General features: G+C 42.3%; 1 protein-coding gene across 1 annotated transcript; it reads right to left on the reverse strand.

The window, feature by feature from the left end:
- Window positions 1-146: 146 nt before the first annotated feature.
- On the reverse strand, window positions 147-15,078 carry LOC111525206 (zinc finger protein 223-like). Its single transcript, XM_023190452.1, has 6 exons — window positions 14,958-15,078; window positions 14,426-14,491; window positions 6,990-7,116; window positions 6,730-6,822; window positions 1,108-1,500; window positions 147-801 (listed from the first exon to the last, which is right to left on the reverse strand). Exons 1-6 carry the CDS (start codon window positions 15,075-15,077, stop codon window positions 287-289), a joined length of 1,314 nt encoding a protein of 437 aa, XP_023046220.1. The 5' UTR covers window position 15,078; the 3' UTR covers window positions 147-286.
- Window positions 15,079-25,077: the final 9,999 nt, after the last annotated feature.

Here is a 25,077-nt window from a genome sequence, read left to right on the forward strand (position 1 = left end):
TAGAGGCAGGGAAGGGTAGGGGTAGGTGGGATGGCCAAAGGTTGGCTAAAGGATACAAAAGTACAGGTAGATAGGAGGAAGAAGTTCTACTGTTCTGCAGCACTAAAGGTGACTATCATCAACAACGATGTATTTTCAAATTGCTAGAACAACGAATTTTTATTTTTCCCAACACGAAGAGATCATTGTTTGAGGTGATAAATATGCTAATTACACTGATTTGATCATTATACATCATATACGTATATTTAAATATCAAATTTTTCCCCTTAAATATGTACAACACTTATGTGTCATTTAAAAATAATGATAAAATTATATCAAGATTCAAGCGCCTTTTGTAGCGCTTCCCACAGTCCTCACATTTGGATGGATTTTCTCCACTGTGGTCTCTTGGTTGGTCTTTACGGTATGACCGGTGTACAAGCTTCTTTCCACAGTCCTCACATTTGAATGGTTTTTTCCGGCAGTGGAGTCTCTTATGATTCAAAATACTTGAGGCCTGTCTAAAGCTCTTCCCACAGTCATCACAGTTATAAGGTCTCTCTCCTGTGTGGGCTCTATGGTGCAAGTCAAGACCTGACTTAGTAATGTAGCTCTTCCCACACTTGTCACATTTGTATGGCTTTTCTCCAGTGTGGACTCGCTGATGTATCAAAAGATATGAGGACCGTCTGAAGCTCTTCCCACATTCTTTACAATTATATGGTTTCTCTCCTGTGTGGATCGTCTGATGCTTACACAAATCCAGCCTACCGATGAAGCCTTTTCCATACTCCCCAGTGTTGGCTGGTTTCTTTCCTGTGTGGACCACACAATGCCTATTAAGACTTGACCTAAGACTGAAGCTCATACTACATATCTCACATTTGAATGGCTTCTCCCCTGTGTGAATTCTCTGATGTTTCTGAAGCTGGAAATCATGAATGAAAGCCCTCCCACATGCCTCACAATTATAATGTTTCTCTCCCATGTGTAATTTGCAATGAACTGTAAGTGCTGATCTACTTCTGAAGCCTCTCCCACATTGTTCACATTTGAAAGGTTTCTCCCCAGTGTGGACTCTCTGATGTGTTTGCAGATGTAAACTCTGACTGAATTCCTTACCACACACGTCACACTTAAAGAGTTTCTCTCCCAGGTGGACTCTCTGATGAATATGAAGTGCTGAGATGTAACAGAAGCTTTTTCCACACTCATCATGGGAATGACACTTCTCTGTTGAGTGTATTTGCTGAGGAAGATCAAAGATGGAAACATCACTGAAGGATTGTTTACACTTCCCACGATCAGAAGGTTTCTGTCCTGTATGCATTATAGATAGTCCTTCCTCAACCTGGGAGTGGGCATCACCCTGTTCAAAGAACTGAGAACTATTTATGGTAGAGTCTTGAGGCCTGGTTAAATCACTTGCAATTTCTTTCCAGATCTGCTGGCAGGACAACCCTTCATGTGGTCCTGCTTCTTGAACAGTCTTCATCTCAGGTTGGATCTTGCCTCCTATCAGAATACAAAATTAAGAGATCAGGACAAGCTATGCCCTGTTCAGTGTTTTTAAGAGATCACACTTAGGACATGGTAGGAAACTTCAATGAATATTCAGTTTTTGTTTTCCAAGTGCACCCTGGTTTCTGGTTTGCATGAGAGCAATCTAAAACCATACCATGTCGCTGGGCACGGTGGCTCACACCCATAATCCCAGCACTTTGGGAGGCTGAAGCACTTTGGGAGGTTGAGGCCTGTGGATCACTTGAGGTCAGGAGTTCAGGACCAGCCTGACCAACATAGTGAAACGCTGTCTCTACCAAAAATATAAAAATCAGCCAGGTATAGTGGCACACACTTATAATCCCAGATACTTGGGAGACTGAGGCAGGAGAATTGATTGAACCCAGGAGGCACAGGTTACAGTGAGCCGAGATTGTGCCACTACACTCCAGCCTGGGCAACAGAGTGAGACTCTGTCTCAAAAAAAGAAGGAAAGGAAAGGAAAAGAAAAGGAAAAGGAAAAGGAGAAAGAAAGAACCATACCACATCTCAAATATAAAATCCTTGATAGAAATAAAAAATTAATATGACACATACATTTAACCTGTTACTATTTTTAAAATTTCCAACTCAGTCTGAAATCTTACATGATACATTACTAAACTATTATGTACATAATGAAATATGAATCAAAATGAGCTCTAAGGGAAAGCAGTAACATAATAAATACTTTGTATATTTGCCTGTATATTGTATTTCCTTATAAAGAAGTTAACCTTCCTTTCTGTACGAGGTGGCTTAAAAAACATTTTTAAAAATAAGAAAAGAAGTTAACCTAACTAAAAAGAGGTCGGGACTTTGTCCTCAGTATCTGAGAGGTAATCTGTAGGATCTTGAAGGGGCACGCCTGAGGAATGTCTCTCTGTTTGCTTGGGGCAAATCTTGGGTAACTCTTGATAGTGAAATAATATAATTTAGGGTTCTGACTAGCCACAGCTTTGGGGGATGAGAAATGGCAGGTGGCATTCCCCATGTCAGAAAAAATAACAGTGTGATTTAATGTGGGACTTTAGGTCACAGGGAACCAGTGGACCAAAAGACTAACCACACAAGAATCAACTAACCAATTATGGCTGTGTAATGGAGCCCCAATAATTACTCTGATCCCAGCACTCAGTTGACTTTCCCTGACTGATAGTTCCCTGTGTCTAAGTCACATCCTAATTTTGGGTATGTAACATGCCCCACTCTACTGTGAGAATACAATAGGAGATCCACATTTGGTGCTTCACTGGACTCTGCCTTATTTGGTTTTTCCCCCTGGCTAACTATAATATGCATCTTTTCCCTGTAAATGTCAGTAACTGTGAGAATAAATGCATCCAGTGAGTTCTGAGAGTCTTTCTAGGAAATTATTGAAAGTGAAGGTAGTTTTGAAAAACTCCTGAATTTGCACTTGGAGTGAAGTGAGAGCAGTTCTCTGGAAAATGTCCCATTAAACTTTTTAGTTTAACTCTCCATGATACTAAACATCAAACACCTTAGAGTGTTTATATCTACAAATCCAAAGTATTCCTGTACAAGAATTTTGCATGACATATAAAATACTTAATCTTATTTTTCTGTTTTGATATGGATAGTAACTTGGTTATCTGAAAGAGCACAGGGACAGACAACTGCAGTTCTGAGGGGAATCAGAAAGGCTGTCCTTCCAGGGGTCCACAAAGGAGGATGCTCTTGATCAGACAATCAATGATGTGAAGAATCACTTGGAATGAAAAGAAAGCCTATAATGTAGGTAAACTGGCCTTTATAACTGTTTTCATATTCAAGACTACACATCAGTGAGCTGAAATAAAGTTAAAACCTGCAATAGACATTTATAGAAAGGAATCAGAATGAAAATTATCACAACGTGGAGACAAGCAGGAAAGCTATTGTTACATGAAATGTCAGCTACATCTGACATTTCACTCACATACATCTACATGCATGAAAAATGTCCAGCTTATACTGAAAGAGGTGTTTCTTACTATGGTTCATGCTCACAAAATGTTCAAAACTTTGTCAGGATATTACCAAGTCCTGAAACAGGTAAATTTTTCTGATGGAGAGTTAAGTTCCAAAAGTTGAATCTTGGAAAATATTAACAGGTAAGTGGATACCTATTAGTGTATAGTGGTGACAAAGAAGGGCTGGGCTCCTGGCCAAACTCCACCTTTAAGCCTAGAACCTCCGCCCTAAGTGGAAACAGATGACCCCATTTTTCTGCCCAAATGTTGCTTTTTTGGCCTGCCTGCCACTATCCTGTGCCCATAAAAGATTTCAGCTGGCAGAGCAACACAAGCAGCTGAGTAGCAAGGATACAAGTTGCTGAGCAGTAAGCAGAGCAGCAACTGAGTGTCGGAAACTATGGATAGATGTGGCTAACTTCAGAAGGTGTGGCTTTGGAAAGTGGTCTAGCCACAAATGGCCTGGCTTCAGAAACAGATCACCTTCCCATCCCCTTTCCAGCCTCCTTTTCTGCTGAGAGCCACCTACTGCTCAATAAGTCTTCTGCATTCATCACCTTTCACACAGTTCGTGTGACCTGGTTCTTCCTGGATGCTGGACAAGAACACAGCTGCGGGCAGCTACCCTGAAGTTCCACTGAGCTGGCTGGCACTTGGCCATCCCCAGATGGCAGAGCTGAAACAGCACGTGTTGTAACATGCTTGGACACTGCTGTGGGGCATGCACAGAGCCTGCCCCGCCAGAGAGGAGTGGCCAGCCCATTCCAGCATTCATTTGCTCCAGTTCTGGCACTCGCTCGCTTGCACACTCTCTCCCGCAAGGAGTGGACAGTGGAGGGCTGCGTGAGACAAACCCTGCGGTTTCCACCCACAAAGACGGTCAAAGGAACAATCCTCTCATCAGTACAGGGATATATGACTTATAAATAAGAGGTCTTTAAGGAGAAGGGAAGGTCTCTCAGGATCTTTCTATTTTGAGAAGGTAATTCCCCAATTCCTTCCAGGTCATACCATTTACCAGTTCAAAATATAGCACTAAATCTATAAAAATAAATAAAAAGCCTGTAAAATCTGTATCCTTTTAACTTTTTGACAATTAAATTTGCATAATATAAAGATGAGGGAAATATACACATTTTTGAAGAAAGATGACCAGAAACAGAGTCAACATTCAGCTACATAACTTGCATCCTCTCATCCTCATTCTTCCCCCTCTAAGGGAAGGAAGGAGGAACCTGGGGGCAGTGAAGTGCAGGCCGACTTTGGAGAAGGCAAATGGGCTGCAAATGGGTGAATCTTTCAAAGGAAATATAGCTGGAAATCCTCATTCGAAAAGACTTTCTTCCCAGATATAAATGTGCTCCCTATGGAAGGCTCCACGGTAGGTCCCAGGGAAGGCATATTACTCAGCGTGGTCATGAAAAAAATGCTATGCTTAGAAGTTTCCACAGGACATGGGTCAACTGCACACACATAAAACCAGTCATGTCAAGGAAACCTAAGAAAGTTGAAAATGGATAAGTCATCCACAGAGAAAAAAAAAAAAACTGTTCCGCAATATATAATCAGCCCTCCATATCCATGGGTTTGGCACCCATGGATTCAACCAATGGTGCTTAAAAATTATTTAGGGAAAAAAATTTCAGTTCCAAAGAGCAAAACTGGAATTTCTCACAAACTGAGTCCTATATTGAATCCTTGTGAATGAAGTGACAGGTAGGCATTGCATTTGGTATTATAACTGGTCTAGACATGATTCAAAGTATATGGGAGGATGTACATAGGTTATAGGCAAATACTCCACATATATCAGGAACTTGAACATCTCTGGCTTTCGGTATCCATGTGGGGTCCTGAAATCAAATCCCTATGGCTTCCAAGGGACTAATACATTTCATTCACTCTGGTTCATGTATTACTTATCAGGTAGCTCCATGATTCCTACAGGCAGTGAAGTACCCCCATCCATTAATTCATTCATCAGGATACCAAATATTTATAGATCCCTCCATGTACTAGAACTATTCTAGGCACTGAAAATACAGTCATAAACAAACAGATAAACACCTTGTAGAGATTATATTTGAAAGGGAATAAGTGATCTACCAGTAAACAAAAGCATATGACACACAATACTTGCAGGCCAAGTAAAGATAGGATGGTATTTTCAATAGGGTGCTTGAAGATGACCTCTCCCATGATAGTAAAACTCAGCAGAGACCTGCATAAACTAAGGGAGGGGGTCAGTAAGTTTTGTGGGGACAGAGGATTCCAGTCAGAGACAAAAGCAAGTGAGGGCTCTGAGGCAGAAGCTTCTGTAGTAGGGAACATAATTGCTCCTGAAAGATGTCTACATCCAACCTTCAGTACCTATGAATCTGAAACATTACACAGCAAGGCAGATTAAGGCTGCAGATGTCATTGAGGTCACTTATCAGCTAAGCAGAAAGTAGGAAAGTCAACTTGGATCATGCAGGAGTGATGAATACAATCACAAGGGACCTGAAAGGTGGAAGACATAGGCATAAGAAGAGTGGCAGAGGAAGAGTGACTCTGGAAGAATGGTCAAGGATGCAATGTAGCTGCCTTCAAAGATGGAAGAATGGAAACTAGAGCCAAGGAGTGTGGACGGTGTCTAGGGACTGGTAAAACAAATGAAGGCTTCTCTCCATGAACATCCAGAAAGGAACAAAACCCTAAGACAGCCTGATTTTTGTCCAGTGAGATGTGTTACACTTCAGGCCTAAAGAACAGAGAAATAATAAATGCTTCTTATGTAATCATCTAAGTTCATGGTCACTGGGTACCAGCAACAGGTGACACAGTGTACTTGGCAGGATGGAGAAACAAGAGGGATGACAAGGTGGCCAGAAAAGATACAGAAAGAGGGAGAGTATGGGAGATGTAGTGAAGAGGCAGTGAAGAATGAAGAGTAGACCACAGGGGTTTCTAGAAGCCACTTAAAGAGGCTTTCATAAAAATAAGCCAGAATGGCTCTTAAGCTGAGGAATGACAATCTGACATCCATGTCCTAAGGATCACTTTAGCCGCCATGAGGAGAACAGATGTCAGGGTGGGAAGGCACAGAGCAGGGCCACCAGCTGGAAGGAGGTTATAATAATCCAGGAAAGATGTTTGGCCATTTAGAACAAGGTAATGCAGTTGAACATGCACAGAAGTAAAACAGATGGAAGTCACAAACAAGGACACACAGTTGCTTGCTTCTTACCTGAATTCCCTTCTCTTTGGGTTGCTATATCCATCATCCAAAACTTTTCCTCCCTTAGAAAGTGGAAGGTATCTCGGTGGAATGGTTGATGCCCTATAAACAGGCAAAGTCACATGCTTAATCCCAACATATTCTAGGTAATATCAGGGTAACACTTACTGGAAATTTAGGTTCCCACTGCACACTTAAACTTGAACACCCTAGGATACAAAACCACTCCTGGGACCTGACATTCCCTTATAGAAGATGCCTGTCCTCACCCACTGACAGCAGGTTCCTGAAGTTCTCCAGCATCACATCTCGATACAGCTTCCTCTGGGCAAGGTCCAGCAGCCCCAGCTCCTCCTCAGTGAAGAACACAGCCACATCCTTGAAGGTCACTGCCTCCTACAGCATCAAACATATGCAATCTCAATCTCACAACCAATGGGTTACTGGGAGAGAAGCAACATTGAGGAGGTCAAGGGGAAAAATGGAAAGTTTTTCTGGATCTTCAGAGATGTAGGTCAACTTATAGAATTCCCATTCATTCTAGTCTGTGTCCTGACAATGACACATCTTGATTGTCCCAAGCGTCATCAGAAGTCCAACGATGGAGAAGTGCTGTGGTCTTATTTAGTGAACTCATTGAGTTTACTTGTATGTAGCCCCCTAGGAGTCTAAATGCTGCATCCTGGGCTACAGGTATATAGGTTTCAATGAACCTTGCTAATAGTCCCAGCAACAGTGAGCAATTCAGTCAGTATCTGCCCAACCTGGCAGCCGGTTGATGAGGCTGTGGCTGTGAAACCCCAATCTCAGTATTCCCAATAATTATTTTTCCTTTTTCCCTTTATAGTGCACAAGCTGTTGGTAGTTTGTGGTTCAGATCATCGCAGTAACCGACAAAGGTCCTCCTGAGTCTAATCTGGAGGTGATGCTTCCCTGAACATCCCCTGACCTCTACGGGATCCCACAGTGGTGAAGAATGAGACCACAGAATACTGTAGGGGGTACCAGGGTCCTTCTGATGGTACTGGGGACACCTGATCCTTCCATTTGGGTGGCTGGCACTATCAGGCATATCTTTTTGTAGAGGACATGACCTCCCTTCCTGACTGAACAACTCAGGCAGGAAGGTCTGGGCCAAAGAACCAGGGGAATGGATGTCTACAGTGGTAGTAGCCTCAGGACAGGGACAGACAAACTGGGTCGCTACACCACCACAGCCCACCCCCTATCCAACAGCTATTAATCTGCTGTTTCCCCAAGGGTGTGGCAGCAGAGGCCTGGAAGCACAGCACATTCCTTAAGTTATCTCAAGCTGCAGTCACCTCATGTCACCTGGCTAAGTGTTCCATCTGCTACTCTGGATTTATTCTATCACCAACCACAGTGACCCTCTCATCTTGACCATGGTAAACCACACCAGCATCCTTCATGCCACAGTGCACACCAACAGTTCCATAACCCTGGCTTGTCAAGTCAGGACCTGGCACCTGCCACATGAGAGAGAGCTGGAGGGCCCAGTGGTAACTGGTGTAAGCTAACAGAATCATACAACTTCAACAAAGCTACAGTGGACTGTGCTTGCTCGCACATGTTCCTTTGACTACCTGGATGAGAAATGTTCCATATAATGAAAACCAGAACTGGATGAGTGGCATTCCTCTCTGTAAGGGCCGCATGAACGTCATACGGGGGGAACTGACCTTATGCAACTGTGCCAAAAATGAGATCTGGATGGCAAAAGATAATGTACCCATTCCCACAAATGGGTCACAGAACAGCCAAACAAGGGAATGGGTGCTGTATGCACTTGAGCCTTATGGCTTTCTCTGTGGGTAGTTTGGAGTGTGACCCAGATGCAGGGTTGGCAATGTCATGCCTGGAAAGCTGGCAGACTGTTAGATCCTAAACATTGGGCATGCCGGGGGTGCCCTTAGATGTCACCCTGGGACCAAGATGTACCACTGGGCAAGAAGGCTAAAGCTGTGCCCCAGGCTGACTGGGGACCTGCCTGGAGTTGTAGCTAGCTTCCAGAATTATGTTCTACACCTACAAGTCAATTCCCATGAAAAATGGTGAGACACCTGTCACAGACAATGGTCGATAGATACTGCTTCTTCCACGGCCACTGCCTCGGGAACCCAGCAACATCCCTTCACTCCCTCAGGAAGGTTCAAAAAACTTAAGTATTCTGTGCTTTTAGCCCTACTGGGAGGAGTGAGTCTGCGACTGCCAACACCTCTGGCCTTCTCTGGATACACAGCTATTGTAAAAACTCAATGAGAGGCAACCCAGAAGCAGGCCCACTAGCTTCAGACACTGGGGCCACCTGAATGATTCTTCTTTGGTATCTTCAGCAACTTCTTATTTTGATAACTGGGACCCAGGCAGGATTGCTACTTCAGGAAGGTCTGGCCGTGCTGCTTGTGGTCATGTCCTCTGGGGTCCATGGAATGTATTCCAGCTATAATTCCGTGAAGTTGGCAGAGATTGTGTCAGTCAAGGTATTACACTGACCTAACAAGATCAACCAACACCTCCAGGCCTAGGGAGGTCGATGGGCACATGAAATGGACCAGGTGGCTAAGGGGGATATCTGGATCAGGGGATGGACTGCAGGACAGTTGTAGGCAAACATGTCCGAGGTCACATGGTTAGAAATGGGCAGACTCAGTTCTCTCCCCTTTCTTGCTTGCAGTTCTCAAGAATAACTGTAGATTATTCTAGGAATGCAGTATTATGGGGAGGAACTAACTGCCTTTGACAGTCTGGGCTTTGTTCCTCTCTCACCTGGAAGCAGGATGTCCTTCAAGTTTTTCTCCATGAGTCATGGCACCCTGAAGTATATAAACAGGGGCAGGTTACCTTCTGGGGTGCCTCAGCTCTGGTGCAAGTGGGGCACATGCAGTCAAGATTCCATCTGCTCAAGGTAGTTTTCTTGAGCCCTGGATGGCCAGCTCACAGTGGACCCCAGGCTTCTGGGCTCCCCTGTTGCCAATCTGTAGTAATAAATCTGCTTCATGTAATCTGTTACATGTGAGTGTGTTCTGTCCCACAGGACTCACACGAGTTGGTAAACAGTGCACAGTGAACCTGCTCCATGGTACTCGGTGTAAGACAGCTATGTAGTGTGTCTTCTGCACTTGCAAGGCACAAACCACATATGCTTATTGCAGCATTTAGTGTCCTGATCAAAAGCCAGTATGCCTCAGTGCACATCCTAAGAGTCTGCCCATTTCTAACCATGTGACCTCAGACATGTTTGCCTACAAGCCTTGTTCCCTCTGTGAATAATAGTTCTTATATGACAGAGTTTTTTCAAGAATTAAGCAAGGAAATATACAGTATTTTGAAAAGTCTATGGCACAGACTAAGTGTTTAATGAACATTAGCTGGTATTACTTATTACTGTTATTACCATTATCTATTTCAGGGTTCCACAGGATTCCAGGGAACTGATGATCTAGTTTTAGCTACACTAAAGAATAAATATTTATTTTTACATGTTTTCCATTATCAATCCTGCAAAGATGATATAGTAAGTAGTAAGAGGTAAGAACGACTCTCCTCTCTCATTTAAAATAATTTCATATGAAAATTAAAATGTGAAAAATAACCACATTTAATATTATCATCATATAATTGCATACTTTCATCTCACTCTTTTCCCTAACTCTCTAATCATTCAACAGAATACAAGTACCCTAATTTTCCTTATCATGGCCAAGAGTAGTTTATAAATATTCCCATGGTTTTGGTAATCTGATTAGGAAGAATAATTCATCCTATTATTCTCACTTATTATTATAAATGAATATCATCACTTTTGCCATCTCTATTTCTTCTTTTACAATTGCCTTTTAGTGTTCTTTGTTCCACTGTTTGAACTATTTTCTTTATCCTTTTAGAAGATTCTTATTGTGGATTTATTCTTCCTTAACTATCCAAGGGCTAAATATCTTTGCCCCAGGTTGTCATTTTCTTCTGGTAACAATGTGTGAGGCGGGCCGGGCGCGGTGGCTTATGCCTGTAATCCCAACACTTTGGGAGGCCCAGGCGGGTGGATCACGAGGTCAGGAGATCAAGACCATCCTGGCTAACATGGTGAAACCCTGTCTCTACTAAAAATACAAAAAAAAAAAAAAAAAATTAGCTGGGCGTGGTGGTGGGCGCCTGTCTTCTGCCCCAGCTACTCGGGAGGCTGAGGCAGAAGAACGGCGTGAACCCGGGAGGCAGAGCTTGCAGTGAGCTGAGATCATGCCACTGAACTCCAGCCTGGGCAACAGAGTGAGACTCTGTCTCAAAAACAAAAAAAAAAACAAACAAAAAAACAATGTGTGAGGCATCTTGTGCCATAAGGAGGAATTTAGAGATTTTTAAGAACAGCTGTGGTAATCACTGTCCTTGGGTACTTGGACCGATGAGTACACCTGAGTGGATGCCAGGAAAAGAAGAGGTCACACCAACGCAGGACAAAGAGAAGCAGTGCCACCTGTGGATGTCATCACTCAAGGGAGCACTCCAGACCCTCACACAACAGGTCACCGGACCCTCAATGGAGAATTTTTCTTTCTTCTCGTCTCTCTCTTTCACTTGAGCAGAATGGCTAAGATTCCTGACCCTTGATTGCCTCTGTGATTTTTTTGCAGGTTTCTCATATTTCATGAGTTTAGGAGAAGAGAACAGGAACCTCCTCATTCTGCTGCTCTGAGAAGTAAATGAGTGACAGTACACAAGTGACTGGCCAATCTTCAGTATTACTAGACTTTTTTTTTTTTTTTTTTGAGATAGAGTTTCACTCTTGTTGCCCAGGCTGGAGTGCAATGGCCCAATCTCAGCTCACCGTAACCTCTGCCTCCTGGTTTGAAGTGATTCTCCTGCTTCAGCCTACTGAGTAGCTATTTTTAGTACAGTCGGGGTTTCTCCATGTTGGTCAGACTGGTCTCGAACTCCCGACCTCAGGTGATTTGCCTGCCTCAGCCTCCCAAAGTGCTGGAATTATAGGCGTGAGCCACCGCACACGGCCCAGTATTACTAGACATTTTAAATGAAGGCTTTCTGGCTGGGTGCAGTGGCTCACGCCTGTAATCCCAGCACTTTCAGAGGCCGAGGTGGGGAGATCACTTGAGGTCAGAAGTTCGAGACCAGCCTGACCAACATGATAAAACCCCATCTCTACTAATAATACAAAAATTAGCCAGGCGAGAAGAGATCCTCAAAGTCCTGTTGTTCTCCTTGAGTCTTCCCAGGACAGAGAAAAACACAGAAGAATCTGAGTAGTAAGATGGAATTTTAACAGTAAGAGAGGAAAGCCCTACTCACCTTGGACGTGGTCATTTTTCCTCCTACTTTAGGGAATTTGCAGAGTCCTGAATGATGCAGTTCAAGGGAAAGCAGAATTGTGCGTGGAAAGTGCCAAGAAGACAGAAAAAGAGACATGAAAGGGTGGTCAGGGATGTCACCCACCAACAAGGACTCATATTTTCAATTAGCACATGAATGCTCACAGCAGCATTATTCATACTAACCCCAAATTGCACACAACCAAGAAGCTTTCCTATGGGTAAATGGACAGAAAATTTGTGGCATATTCACACAATGGAATCTTATTCGGAAATGTAAAGGAATGAAACACTGAGCCATGTAGCAACACCCGTGAACCTTGAAAACATTACAGTAAGTGAAAGAAGCAAGTCACAAAAACCCACAGACCCTATGATTCTATTTACATGAAATGTCTGGAATAGACAAATATATATAGAAAGTAGGTTAGTAGTTGTTCTAAAGTTGAGGTGAGAATGAGGTTTAAAGTAAATGGGCATGAGGAGTTCAACTGGGGTTGAAAGTGATCTCGGCTGAATTATGATGATGATTACTCCACATCAAAGTTCCTAAAGATCACTGACTTATACACCTGAAATGGGTGAATGCTACAACTAAAATAAACCTAGAGTTAAATAACTGTTAATGCATACATCATTAGAATCAATAAGACTGGATTCTGAGTCCATATTGATAGAATATTTATAGTTGAACACATCAATGAACCAATAGAGGAGAAATGGAAGCTCTTCTTTACAAGAAAATGCCCACTAATAATGTGTTTTCCCATAAGAAACTTCATAATTTAAAAAAAAGTAACATAAGAGTGGACAAATCTGAAAGACGTCTTCTTGGCCAGTGACAAAGCTGAGATCACCAATGAAGGGACAAACGAGCATCACTTGGACCTTGTTATGTTACAATGAAAGGGGCATCTTAATTCACCATTGTACTCCAGCCGGGGTGACAAGAGCGAAACTCTGTCTCAAAAAAAAAGAAAAAGAAAAAGAAAGAAAAGAAAAGGGCATCTCAGCACTCCTGTGGAATCCCCACCAACAATGTATAATCTGAACCTAAATGTGAAATATATCTGTGGGGGAAAGAAAGAGAGATCAGGCTGTTACTGCGTCTACGTAGAAAAAGGAAGACACAAGAAACTCCATTTTCATCTGTACTAAGAAAAATTCTTCTGCCTTGAGAATTTAATCTGTAACCCTAGCCCCAACCCTGTGCTCGCAGAAACATGTGCTGTATTGACTTAAGGTTTAATGGATTTAGGGTTCTGCAGGGTGTGCTTTGGTAAAAATGTGTTTGCAGGCAGCATGCTTGGTAAAAGTCATTGCCATTCTCCCGTCTCGAGTAACTGGGGACACAATGCACTGTGGAAAGCCGCAGGGACCTCTGCCCAAGAAAACCTGGGCATTGTCCAAGGTTTCCCCCCACTGAGACAGCCTGAGATATGGCCTCCTGGGAAGGGAAAGACCTGACCATCCCCCAGCCCGACACCCATAAAGGGTCTGTGCTGAGGAGGATTAGTGAAAGAGGAAGGCCTCTTTTCAGTTGAGATAAGAGGAAGGCATCTGTCTCCTGCTGGTCCCTGGGAATGGAATGTCTCGGTGTAAAACCCGATCATACATTCTATTTACTGAGATAGGAGAAAACCGCCTTATGGCTGGAGGTGAGACATGCTGGCAGCAATACTGATCTTTACTGCACTGAGATGTTTGTGTAAAGTCACACATAAATCAGGCACAGCACCTTTCCTTAAACTTATTTATGACACAGAGTCCTTTGCTCACATGTTTTCTTGCTGACCCTCTCCCCACCATTACCCTATAGTCCTGCCACATCCCCCTTGCCAAGATCGTAGAGATTGTGATCAATAAATACTGAGGAAACTCAGAGACTAGCACTGGTCCCCCGGGCCCACTTTTCTTCCTCTATACTTTGTCTCTGTGTCTTATTTCTTTTCTCAGTCTCTGGTCTCCACCTTGCGATAAATACCCACAGGTGTGGAGTGGCAGGCCCCCTTCAATATCAAACTCCAAATGAACAACTATGGAAATATGACAGCTAAAGACAATGCATAAGCTGGACTTTGAATAGGTGAAGGGTGGGGCAGAGGACAGTCATAAGGACTTTAAATGAAAAATTTAACAAGTTCATATATGGAACTGCAGATTAGATAACATGATGCCATGCAATATGCTATCCAACACTATCTAGTAAGTACACTACAAATACTAGTATTCTTTTAACACATCTATCTGATATGTAATCGGTAACAGTATTATTTAATATAATATCCAATATTATCTACCATGGTATGTGAAACCCTATAACCAGCCCTTCCTAAATGCCTCTTACCAAGACACCCCAAAATTACCATGGTATGTGGGCTTCCTTGTTGCAGAACGCTATCAATCAGCAGTCTCTGGTTACAGGTATTTTCCTGGTGGTATCAAAGCAAACAAGAAAAATGTAAACATTTGGCAAATTTGGGTAAAAAGTATATGAGAATTTCTCATACTGTTTTTGCAATTTTTCTATAGCTTTGAAATGATATCAAACGTTTTAAAATATCAGGAAACAAGAGACCACCACTCACCAAGTGACAGGGACAACTTTAAGGCTTTCATTTGTATTATCTCTTTCAATTCGCAAAACAATGTTAGGGTGCACCATTTTAAAGAACAGCAATGGGAAGTACAGAGACATTAAGTAACATTCCACATCACACTGCGAGAAAGAGGCCGCATATGTAGGGAGGCGGACTGAGCGAGGTCAAAGTCCTGAAAACCCTCAGAGCAGGGCACACAGGGCCACCCTCAATCCCACCCCCGGGGACGCCAGTACAGCCCCCTGACGCCAGAAGGCTCCACTGAAGGGAACAATAAACACCCTCCCCGCCCTCGCACCTCTAAACCTCTGCTCTTTGCCAAGGCTTCTTTTCCCCTGAGACGATCATCGAGCATCGGGTGGTTGCGAGCCTCAGGCAAAAGGGGCTCGTTCAAAATGTCCTGCAAGACGCCGGTCATTAAAGCAGGAACCTCAGACTCGGAGACCGGAAGTCTCCTCTGCTCCAGAGTGTCTGGACTCCACTTCCCAGAATTCCCCAGACCCGCCCGCCTGAGCCAAAGGGCCCGCAACTCCGCAGAGTATCTGGACTATCCTTCCCAGAATTCACCGGATCACCTGCCAGAGCCAAAATGCCCGGTGTTCCATGAACCACTGGACTACACTTCCCATAAAACGGACTACAATCCCCAGAAGTCCCCGGAAACGCCTACCTGAGCTAAAGTACCAGGAATCCCGCAAGGTGTCTGGATTGCAGGGCCTCGGATGCAAAAGGAAAATGTCCATCATCTCACCCTTTAGGCGCAAGTGTTTCCACTACATGGTGCTCCTCGATTACACTTCCCGCAACCCCCGGGGGAATGAATTTCATAGCCCCAGGCGCCTGGTGGGGAATGTAGGCTGTTACCCTGACAGTTGTCCTTCCCAGAGTTCTCGAACGAAAATATTGAATAAACAAGAATTTATGAAGTCTAAATGTCTCCCATGATTGACAGGAGTGTTCTTGGACAGGGAACAAGCGAGGAGATACAATATTCAAGGAGCTAGCGGGAGTGACTGTTGAGCGATCAGATGGCTGAAAGGAGGCTCAGGGTTTAAAGCAAGGATATCCAACTCCAGGGCCACAGACCTGTACCGTTCCACTGCCTGTTAGGAACCGGGCGGCACAACAGGAAGTGAGCGGCAGGTGAGGGAGCATTATGGCCTGAGCTCCACCTCCTGTGAGATCTGCCCAGCATTACATTCTCATAGGAGCGTGAACCCTATTGTGAACTGTGCGTAGGAAGGATGTAGGTTAGGCGCTCCTTATGAAAATCTAATGCCTGAGGTGGAACACTTTCATCCCGAAACCATTCCTGGTGGAAAACTTGTCTTCCACAAAACCGGTCCATGGTGCTAAAACGGTTGGGGACCACTGGTTTAAAGAATGAGCCAGGTAGAATGGGTTGGGAGGGACAATGAGAAGCCAGGAAAGCATCAGCCCTTGTAACTGAAAAGTAGATTAGTGGCTTCCCGTTTGCAAAGTCCAGTTAACAAGAGGGAGATCTGGCATAAAGAAAGTTATTTAATCCAGAGCTAGTGTAGGGTAGGAAGCACAGGTGTTGTCTTTAAGTGTACTGCTTGGATTTTAGAGCAGAAGGCAGGCACTTTTAAAAGGTAGGGGATGAAGAGGGCAGGGGTCTGTGTGCTGGCTTGGTGCCTTATCTATTAGGCAGTTGAGTTGGCTTTTTCATGGGCAGAAACAAGCTGTAACCAGAAGGGAGAGAGTAGCAGGCATGCTTTCAACTGTTGTCTCTTCAGGCAACCTCCTGGTGGGTGAGAGTTCAGAGGCCAGCATGCTTTAGTTTATAAATCGACTGTTAATTCTGGAGGAGCGTTCTGGCTTGGAGCACATAGTTGGATGAACTTGCCCTGTGGGAAGTGTCTAATGAAGGGGAGGTAAAAGTCTATATTTGCATTTTTTAAAGGGTTACGTAGGAAGTGGGAAACTAAGGAAATGAGAAAAGAGAAAGAAATAAATAACCGTCTCTTAGAAAAAATGGTGGTTCTCAGTTACACCCCTAGTCCAGATGCTGTGGTACCACTGGTTTGGCAGGAAAAACAAAATTCCAGCCATCAATGGAGAAGCTGTGTCCTCATGGAAAAGCTATCTCCCACCTTTAACATTCTCATGGTAGTAATGTTTCTACTTTAAATATAGAAACACTAAATTTCAGAGAAGTTAGTGAATTGCTAAGTATTTTAAAGCAAGTATAACTGTTGAAGAGCTTGGCACTGGTATCAAATCTGACACCCAATATCTATGGTTCAATGCCATAAAACTGGAGAAGATTCTGTAGGTGAGGGAGCATGATTTATTATTAAGAGTTTCCTGTCGGGCATGGTGGCTCACTCCTGTAATCCCAGCACTTTGGAAGGCTGAGCCGGGTGGATCACCTGAAGTCAGGAGTTTGAGACCAGCCTGGCCAACATGGTGAAACCCCGTCTCTACTAAAAATACAAAAAAACTTAGCCAGGCATGGTGGCAGGCACCTGTAATCCTAGCTATTAGGGAGGCTGAGGCAGAGAATCGCTTGAACCCAGGAGGGTTCAAAATCACAGCAAGTTGTTTTTTGTTTCTTTGTTTTGTTTTGTTTTGTTTTTTGAGACAGAGTTTCACTCTTGTTGCCCAGGCTGGAGCGCAATGGCACCATCTTGACTCACTACAACCTCCACCTCCCGGGTTCCAGTGATTCTCCTGCCTCAGCCTCCTGAGTAACTGGGATTACAGGCATGCGCCACTACGCCTGCCTAATTTTGTATTTTTAGTAGATGCTAGTCTAGAACTCCCGACCTCAGGTGATCCGCCCGCCTTGGCCTCCCAGAGTGCTGGGACTACAGGTGTGAGACACCGCGCCTGTCTGGCAAGTTTTTTTAACTGATGAAAAATTCATATCAAAAGGCAAAGGCACTAGATCACCTAAAACGACTTCACAAAAGAATAAAGTGGAAGGAATCACTCTAATCATGTCAACAGTTATTATATATCCACATTAACCAAGGCAGAGTAATATTCTCTGAGTACAGACACACAGATCAGTGGAACACAATAGATAACCCAGAAATGACCCTAACCAACTATAACAAAATTATTTGTGCCAAAATGCTGAAGCAAATAAATAGAAATGGGACAGTGTTTTCATCAAAGACTGCTGGGAATACTGAACATTCATATGCAAAAAAGAAAAAGAATCTGAGACTTTATTTAAAAATTAAGTCCAATTGGATCATAGATTTAAATGTGAAATATCAATGTAAAATTACAAAATTTTAAGAAGACAATGTAGGAAAACTGTAGTAGCTAGAGCTTTGTCAGTATTTGCATACCTATCTGACAAAAAAAAACTTATATCTACAATATATAAACAACTCTCACAACTCAACCATAAAATAGTCTAATAAGAAAAGGAGCAAAAAGCACAAAGACACGATTCACTCAAGAAGATTTATAAATGGTATGTGAACACAGAAACGGATGTTCACAGCATTAGCCATTAGAGAAATACAAATTAAGACCACAAATACAAATTATGAGCATCGCTACACAAAATTTGAACAGTTGAATTGTATATAAGAGTTACAACATTAAATGCAGCTGAAGATGCAGAAAATCTAGCTCTCTCATACTTTGTTAGTGCCTATAAAGAGTGGCACAGCCCTCCAAGAAGGGGCATGGGATGTTCTTTAAAAACATACATTTACATATGACCCAGCATTTGCACTTCTGGGCATTGAGGAGAATTTATACATGCACAAAAACCTGTGCATAATTGTTCACAGCTTTTTTTTTGTAAGAGTCCCAAACTGGAAGCAGCCAAAATCAGCCTCTCTATATAGGTGAATGGTTAAATCAAGCTGTGGTATGTGCATGCCATGGAATGCCACTCAAGAATAACAAACAGTACAGTTGAGTTAGATGTAATGCTTAAAAAAAAAAAAAAGGAAAACAACAACAGTACAGACTTTTGGTAGATACAGTAATTTGCATTGATCTAAAGCAGGGGTGTCTAATCTTTTGGCTTCCTTGGGCCACATTGGCAGAATTTTATTGGGCCACACATAAAATACACTAACACTAATGATAGGTGATGAGGTTAAAAAAAAAAAATCTCATGATGTTTTAAGAAAGTTTACAAGTTTGTGTTGGGCTACATTCAAAGCCATCCTGGGCCGCATGTGTGCCACTGGCTGGACAAGTTGAGCTAAAGAATGTTATACTGAGTAAAAAGACAATCTGAAAAGGTACATAATACATGATTCCATCTGTACGACATTCTCAAAATGACAAAATGTAGAGATGGACATCAGATGAGTAGTTGCCAGAGGATGGTGAGGACACAAGTTGGGTTGACTATAAAGGGGATACCTCAAGAGAGATCTTTGCGGTGATGGAATAGTTGTTTCTGTATCATCACTGCCTTGGTGGTTCCATTAAATCTACACGAAATACTATGAATAAAAGTAGTATACACACACATTGTGCCAATGTTGAATTCCTGGTTTTGATATTTTACTAAAATTATGTAAAATGTAATTAAGAAACTAGATGGAAGACCCAGGGGGTTTCTCTGTACTTCCCTTGCAATTTCCTGTGAATTTCAAATTATTTCACTACAAAAAGATAACACAACTGATTATTATCAATCCCTGCTTTGCTGAGGAATGTCTTTTTTTTTTTTTTTTTTTTTTTTTTTTGAGATGGAGTATCACTCTGCCACTCATGCTGGAGTGCAATGGTGCCATCTCGCCTTATAGCAACCTCCACCTCCTGGGTTTAAGCGATGCTCCTGCTTCAGCCTCCTGAGTAGCTGGGATTACAGGCATGCGCCATCACGCCTAGCTAATTTTTTTGTATTTTTAGTAGAAATGGGGTTTCACCACGTTGGTCAGGCTGGTCTCGAACTCCTGAGCTCGTGATCCGCTCACCTCGGCCTCCCAAAGTGCTGGGATTACAGACGTGAGCCACTGCGCCCGGCCAGAATGTCTTTTCATTATTAACTTTACTGAACTACAAAGAGTTACAGTAGAAAATAGTCCTCTCTCTATACTATAGGTAGGGTCCAAAAAATCAAATCATATAAAACTGTGTAATGTTGGGAATTCGAGACCAGCCTGACCAACATGGTGAAACTTCCTTTCTAGAAAAAAATACAAAAGTAGGCGGGCATGGTGGCACACATCTGTAATCCCAGCTATTCTGGAGGCTGAGGCAGGATAATTGCTTGAACCCGGGAGGCAGAGGTTGCTGTGAGCTGAGATCGTGCCATTGCACTCCAGCCTGGGCAACAAAAGTGAAACTCCTCAAAAAAACAAAACAAAACAAAACAAAAACAAAACTGTGTAATGTTTACAGAAAGTTTAATTTAAAACTACAATTATTGGGCCAGGCATGGTGCCTCACACCTGTAATCTCAGCATTTTGGGAGGTTCAGGCAGGAGGATCACTTGAGGCCAGGAGATTAAGACCAGCCTGGATAACATTGTGAGACCCTGTTTCTACAAGAAAAAAAGAAAAAAAATTAGCCAGGTGTGTTGGCATGTACCTGTAGTCCCAGCTACTCAGGAGCCTGAAGCAGTAGAATTGATTGAGCCCAGGAGGTGAAGGCAACAGTGAACTGTGATTGCGCCACTGCACTCCAGCCTTGGTGACACAGAGAGACCTATCTTAAAAAAATAAATAAATAAAGGCCAGGCACGGTGGCTCACGCCTGTAATCCTAGCACTTTGGGAGGCCAAGACGGGTGGATCACCTAAGGTCAGGAGTTCGAGATCAGCCTAGCTAACATGGCAAAACCCCATCTCTATTAAAAATACAGAAATTAGCCGGACTTGGTGGCTGACGCTTACAATCCCAGCTATTCGGGAGGCTGAGGCAGGAGAATCACTTGAACCTGGGGGACAGAGGTTGCAGTGAGCCGAGATGGCGCCACTTCACTCTAGCCCGGGCAAAAGAGCAAAACTCTGTCTCAAAATAATAATAATAATAAGGCAAAAAATAAAAAGAGGAAAATTTTTATTCAGTATGTATCGTGACAAAAATACAAAAGAAATGAAAATATTCTGTTCATTTCTGATTGTTCTGATACAGACCCAAATAATAAGAATTTTATTTTACATCTCTCATTGGAAACTAGACGAAACTTTTGGCTTATAGCAGTAAAACATACTTTAGTTTCTGTTATTGTGAATGTAACATTGTGTGGTTTCCTACATAGAATTGATAGTGGTGTTCTTGAATAATACTTGCAAGGTTACACCTTCAGTATTATTTATTTGAGTGCAACTTAGCATTAACTTTTGACAAACTTAATAAAGGTTCTCCATTTACAGGGATCCTCTCAATATCATTGAAGTAATAAGGAGGAGGCCACATTTGACTCTTGTAGATTTTGGGCACCTCCATCTTCTTGGACTCCTTTCTTTAAAAAAATTTTTAAATTATATTTTACAATTGTATTGGAATAAAGACGATTATAATACATGCAGAAGTACTTGAAGCACATAATTTTCTGGAGTGTCTCCCTTATATAGTATCTTAAAATGAAGATTCTCAACTTTGAAGACAACTCTAACTAGACTCATTAGCTTTAAGACATATATCACTATTATAGACATCTTTGTGAACTTGAAGACTTTAATTTATCTGAAGATAAACCACACTTCTAAGGCTTCTCTCCAGAGATGACTAGATGATGACTTGAGTTTGGAAAGGCTTATGAATGGGAAGAACTAAGCTATAACTGAAGCCCAATCTATATTACTACATATATGGAGCTTCCCTATCTAATCTAATTACTGATGCCTTTCAAGTTTAGAGCCATCACTTTTTTGTCCACATTCATTACATATGGATTTTCTGTGAAATTTGTCTGCAGGGTTAGGTGATGTTTCTCCTAAAGTCATGTGACTATAATAAACTCTCTCTCTATTATGTGCTCTTTCATTATCACAGTGATGTCAAATCCAACTGACGCTGAAAAAGATACTGATTGCATTTATATGGGACATTTTTCAAGGAAATCTGTTGACCTCTACTCTAATTACTTAGTCACTTTTATAAATTTCTTGTAAGGATCTTAGGCTCTGCTTCCTGGAAACTTTTGATTTTAGTTATTATTGGAACTATCTCCTTGAAAATTAATTAATTAATTTATTTATTTATTTTTATTTTTATTTTTTTTGAGATGGAGTCTTGCTCTGTCGCCCGGGCTGGAGTGCAGTGGCCGGATCTCAGCTCACTGCAAGCTCCGCCTCCTGGGTTTAGGCCATTCTCCTGGCTCAGCCTCCGGAGTAGCTGGGACTACAGGCGCCCGCCACCTCGCCCGGCTAGTTTTTTGTATTTTTTAGTAGAGACGGGGTTTCACCGTGTTAGCCAGGATGGTCTCGATCTCCTGACCGCCAGGATGGTCTCGATCTCCTGACCTCGTGATCCGCCCGTCTCGGCCTCCCAAAGTGCTGGGATTACAGGCTTGAGCCACCGCGCCCAGCCTGCAAATTTATGACATAGTCTTTATCTTACGAATCCCGAACAAACACTCTGGCACATACGTGACAGCAGAACCTCTTGCTTTAAGAACCAGGAGTTCATTTTTTCAAGATTCATTAGACAGTCTTATTCTTGCTTGATGTACTTGCAACTTGTTCCTAAGTTTGCCAGCAATAAAGGTTCTTATGTTAGGGATATCTGAGCCCTCCATTGTGAAGTTTCTCCATCTTATCATGAATCTCCTTCCCTGTGCTTTCATATATTCTAAAGTGCTCTCAACAGTTTGCATTCGCCACAATATCACATGGGACCACTACACTAAAGACACCATGCTGGCCAGGCGCGGTGGCTCACACCTGTAATCCCAGCACTTTGGGAGGCCGAGCCGGGTGGATCATGAGGTCAGGAGATTGAGATCATCCTGGCTAACATGGTGAAACCCCGTCTCTACTAAAAAAAAATACAAAAATATTAGCTGGGCGTGGTGGCAGGCACCAATAGTCCCAGCTACTTGGGAGGCTGAGGTAGGCGAATGGCGTGAACCTGGAAGGCGGAGGTTGCAGTGAGCCGAGATGGTGCCACTGCACTCCAGCCTGGGTGACAGAGCAAGACTCCGTCTCAAAAGAAAAAAGAAAAATGAAAAAAAAAGAGACACCATGCTGTTAGAATCTGATGTGCAGAAAGTTGCAAACGAGATCCCTTAGAAATCTATAAACCATGGGGTATGATAAACCCCATGAAAATGTAGGGAACCTAGGTGATGTTTCTTGAAATTCAATTTCTGAAACACAGATATCCCCTCCAAGGTGAAAGACACAATGCTACACCTTATACAACCTACCAGTAAAAAGAGGATAATGCTTGGTTAAAGTGTTGTTTTAGTGGCAACATCTGCCATATCTGAGTATGCTATTATGTTGGGTTACTGAACAGTTGTGTGTTTAAATGCATAAGAAATTGCCAAACAGTTCTCCAAGGAATTTATACTGTTTTATACTCCTACTAGCAATGTATTAAACACTATAGTTCTTCCAACTCTTTGCCAAGACTTAGTATTGCTCATTGTTTTAATTTTTGTCTTTCTAGTGGTAGGGAATGATGTTTCATATTGATTTTAATTTCTATTTCTCTCATTAATAATGGTGATGCATACCTCCAAATGTGGTTGGCAACCATCTGTATATAATTTTTAAAACTGTATAGTTAACCATTTTGGTCTTTTAAAAATTAGTTTTTCATTTTATTGTCACTGAGTAGGAGGTATTTGTATAGTCTGCTTATACCTCTGCTGTCAAATATATGTGTGGTGAGCAGTGTTTGTTTCTCTTTTCATAAGTTTTATTTTTTATGCTTATCAAACTCATTAAACTTTCCTTTATGTTTAGGAATATTTTTCCCCAAGAAATACTAGGCCATTTAAGTTTATTGAGTCTACTATCTTGTTGAATGAAGCTACGATGATCTACATAAATAGAACAGCACTCCATCTTCATGGAATATAAGACTAAACATTGATGGAGACACTCCCCAAACAGTTCTACAAATTCAATGGAATACTTCTCAAGACGCCAGCTGACTTCTCTTTAAATATTAACATGCTGAATGCTGGATTCATATGAAATTTCAAGGGACTCAGAATGTCCAAAACGATTCAGAAAAACAACAAAGCAAGAGGACTCAAGCTTCATGGTTCAAATTTTACTATAAATCTTCCCAATCTAATTGTAAAAATGGTATTGACATATAGTTCGTATGTGCTATTTTATTTTATTTTTTTAGATGGAAAATCTTGCTCTGTAATCCAGGCTGGAGTGCAGTGGCACAATCATAGCTCACTGCAGCTTTAACCTCCTGGGTTCAAGTGATCCTCCTGCCTCAGCCTCCGTATTTGTCTACTTTATTAGATTTTTTGTAGCAATGGAGTCTCACTATATCGTTAAGGCAGGTCTTGAACTCTTGGTCTCAAGTAATCCTCCTGACTTGACCTCGCAAAATGCTGGGATTACAGGCATGAGCCATCGTGCTAGGCTGAATTTGCTTTCAATTTAAATGGAAATTTGCAATTTAAATTGCAAATAACACCAAACATCTGCTCTAGATTAAAAACAAAACAAAACAGAAAACAGAATGAGGCAAACACAGGTCCAGGTCAGGGCTCAGGGAACTCCACTTGAACAGCACTGCCAGGCATGATTAGTTCCAGAAACCAGAGAAGAATGTGAAGGAGGCACTGGAAACTGTAGGCCTACGACACACAGGGCCTAGAGCATGGACATCACTTCCCTGGATCTAAGGGCAGTACTGCTGTCCTCTCTGTCCATTGCCAATTTCACCATTTCACCACACTCATCATCCTATGTGTTGTAATATGTATTGCAGGGAGCATTCTTCATCTGTTTTGCAGCCCTACACTCAGTTCATTCCCAGAATGAAGACCGCAGAATCTCAGGGCATGGACACCCCAAAGAGGCTGATACTGGCAAAATAGACTGACAAAAAGACTGGGCTTATATGATTTGGCTCTGTGTCCCTACCCAAATCTCATCTCAAATTGTAATTCCCACATGTTGGGAGAGGAGCCTGGTGGGAGGTGATTAAATCATGGGGAAGGACTTTCCCCTTGCTATTCTCATGATAATGAGTGAGTTCTCCTGAAATCCAGTTGTTTGGAAGTATGTGGCACTTACCCTTTGCTCTCTCTCTTCTGTTCCAGTGCTTTCTTCTCCTTCGCCTTCCACCATGATTGTAAGTTTCCTGAGGCCTCCCAGTCATACTTCCTGTTAATACTTGGAACTGTGAGTCAATTAAATCTCTTTTCTTTATAAATTACCCAGTCTCATACTTTATATGAGTACTTTATAGCAGTGTGAAAACAGACTAATACAGCTTATTACCCAATTTCACTCCTAAGTATACACCAAGAGAAATGAAAGCTA

The sequence above is a fragment of the Piliocolobus tephrosceles genome, chromosome 21 (assembly GCF_002776525.5).
Source record: "Piliocolobus tephrosceles isolate RC106 chromosome 21, ASM277652v3, whole genome shotgun sequence".
Classification (NCBI taxonomy): Eukaryota; Metazoa; Chordata; class Mammalia; order Primates; family Cercopithecidae; genus Piliocolobus; species Piliocolobus tephrosceles.

What these genes read in the sequence shown, in the direction of transcription:
- LOC111525206 (XM_023190452.1), bottom strand. Translation starts at nt 15,077, where the DNA reads ATGACCGGCGTCTTGCAGGACATTTTGAACGAGCCCCTTTTGCCTGAG. An exon ending in AAGGAAGCCCACATACCATG is followed by an intron (nt 7,117 to 14,425) that starts GTAATTTTGGGG and finishes TTGATGCTGTAG; the next exon opens with GAGGCAGTGACCTTCAAGGA. An exon ending in CAGGAACCTGCTGTCAGTGG is followed by an intron (nt 6,823 to 6,989) that starts GTGAGGACAGGC and finishes GCCTGTTTATAG; the next exon opens with GGCATCAACCATTCCACCGA.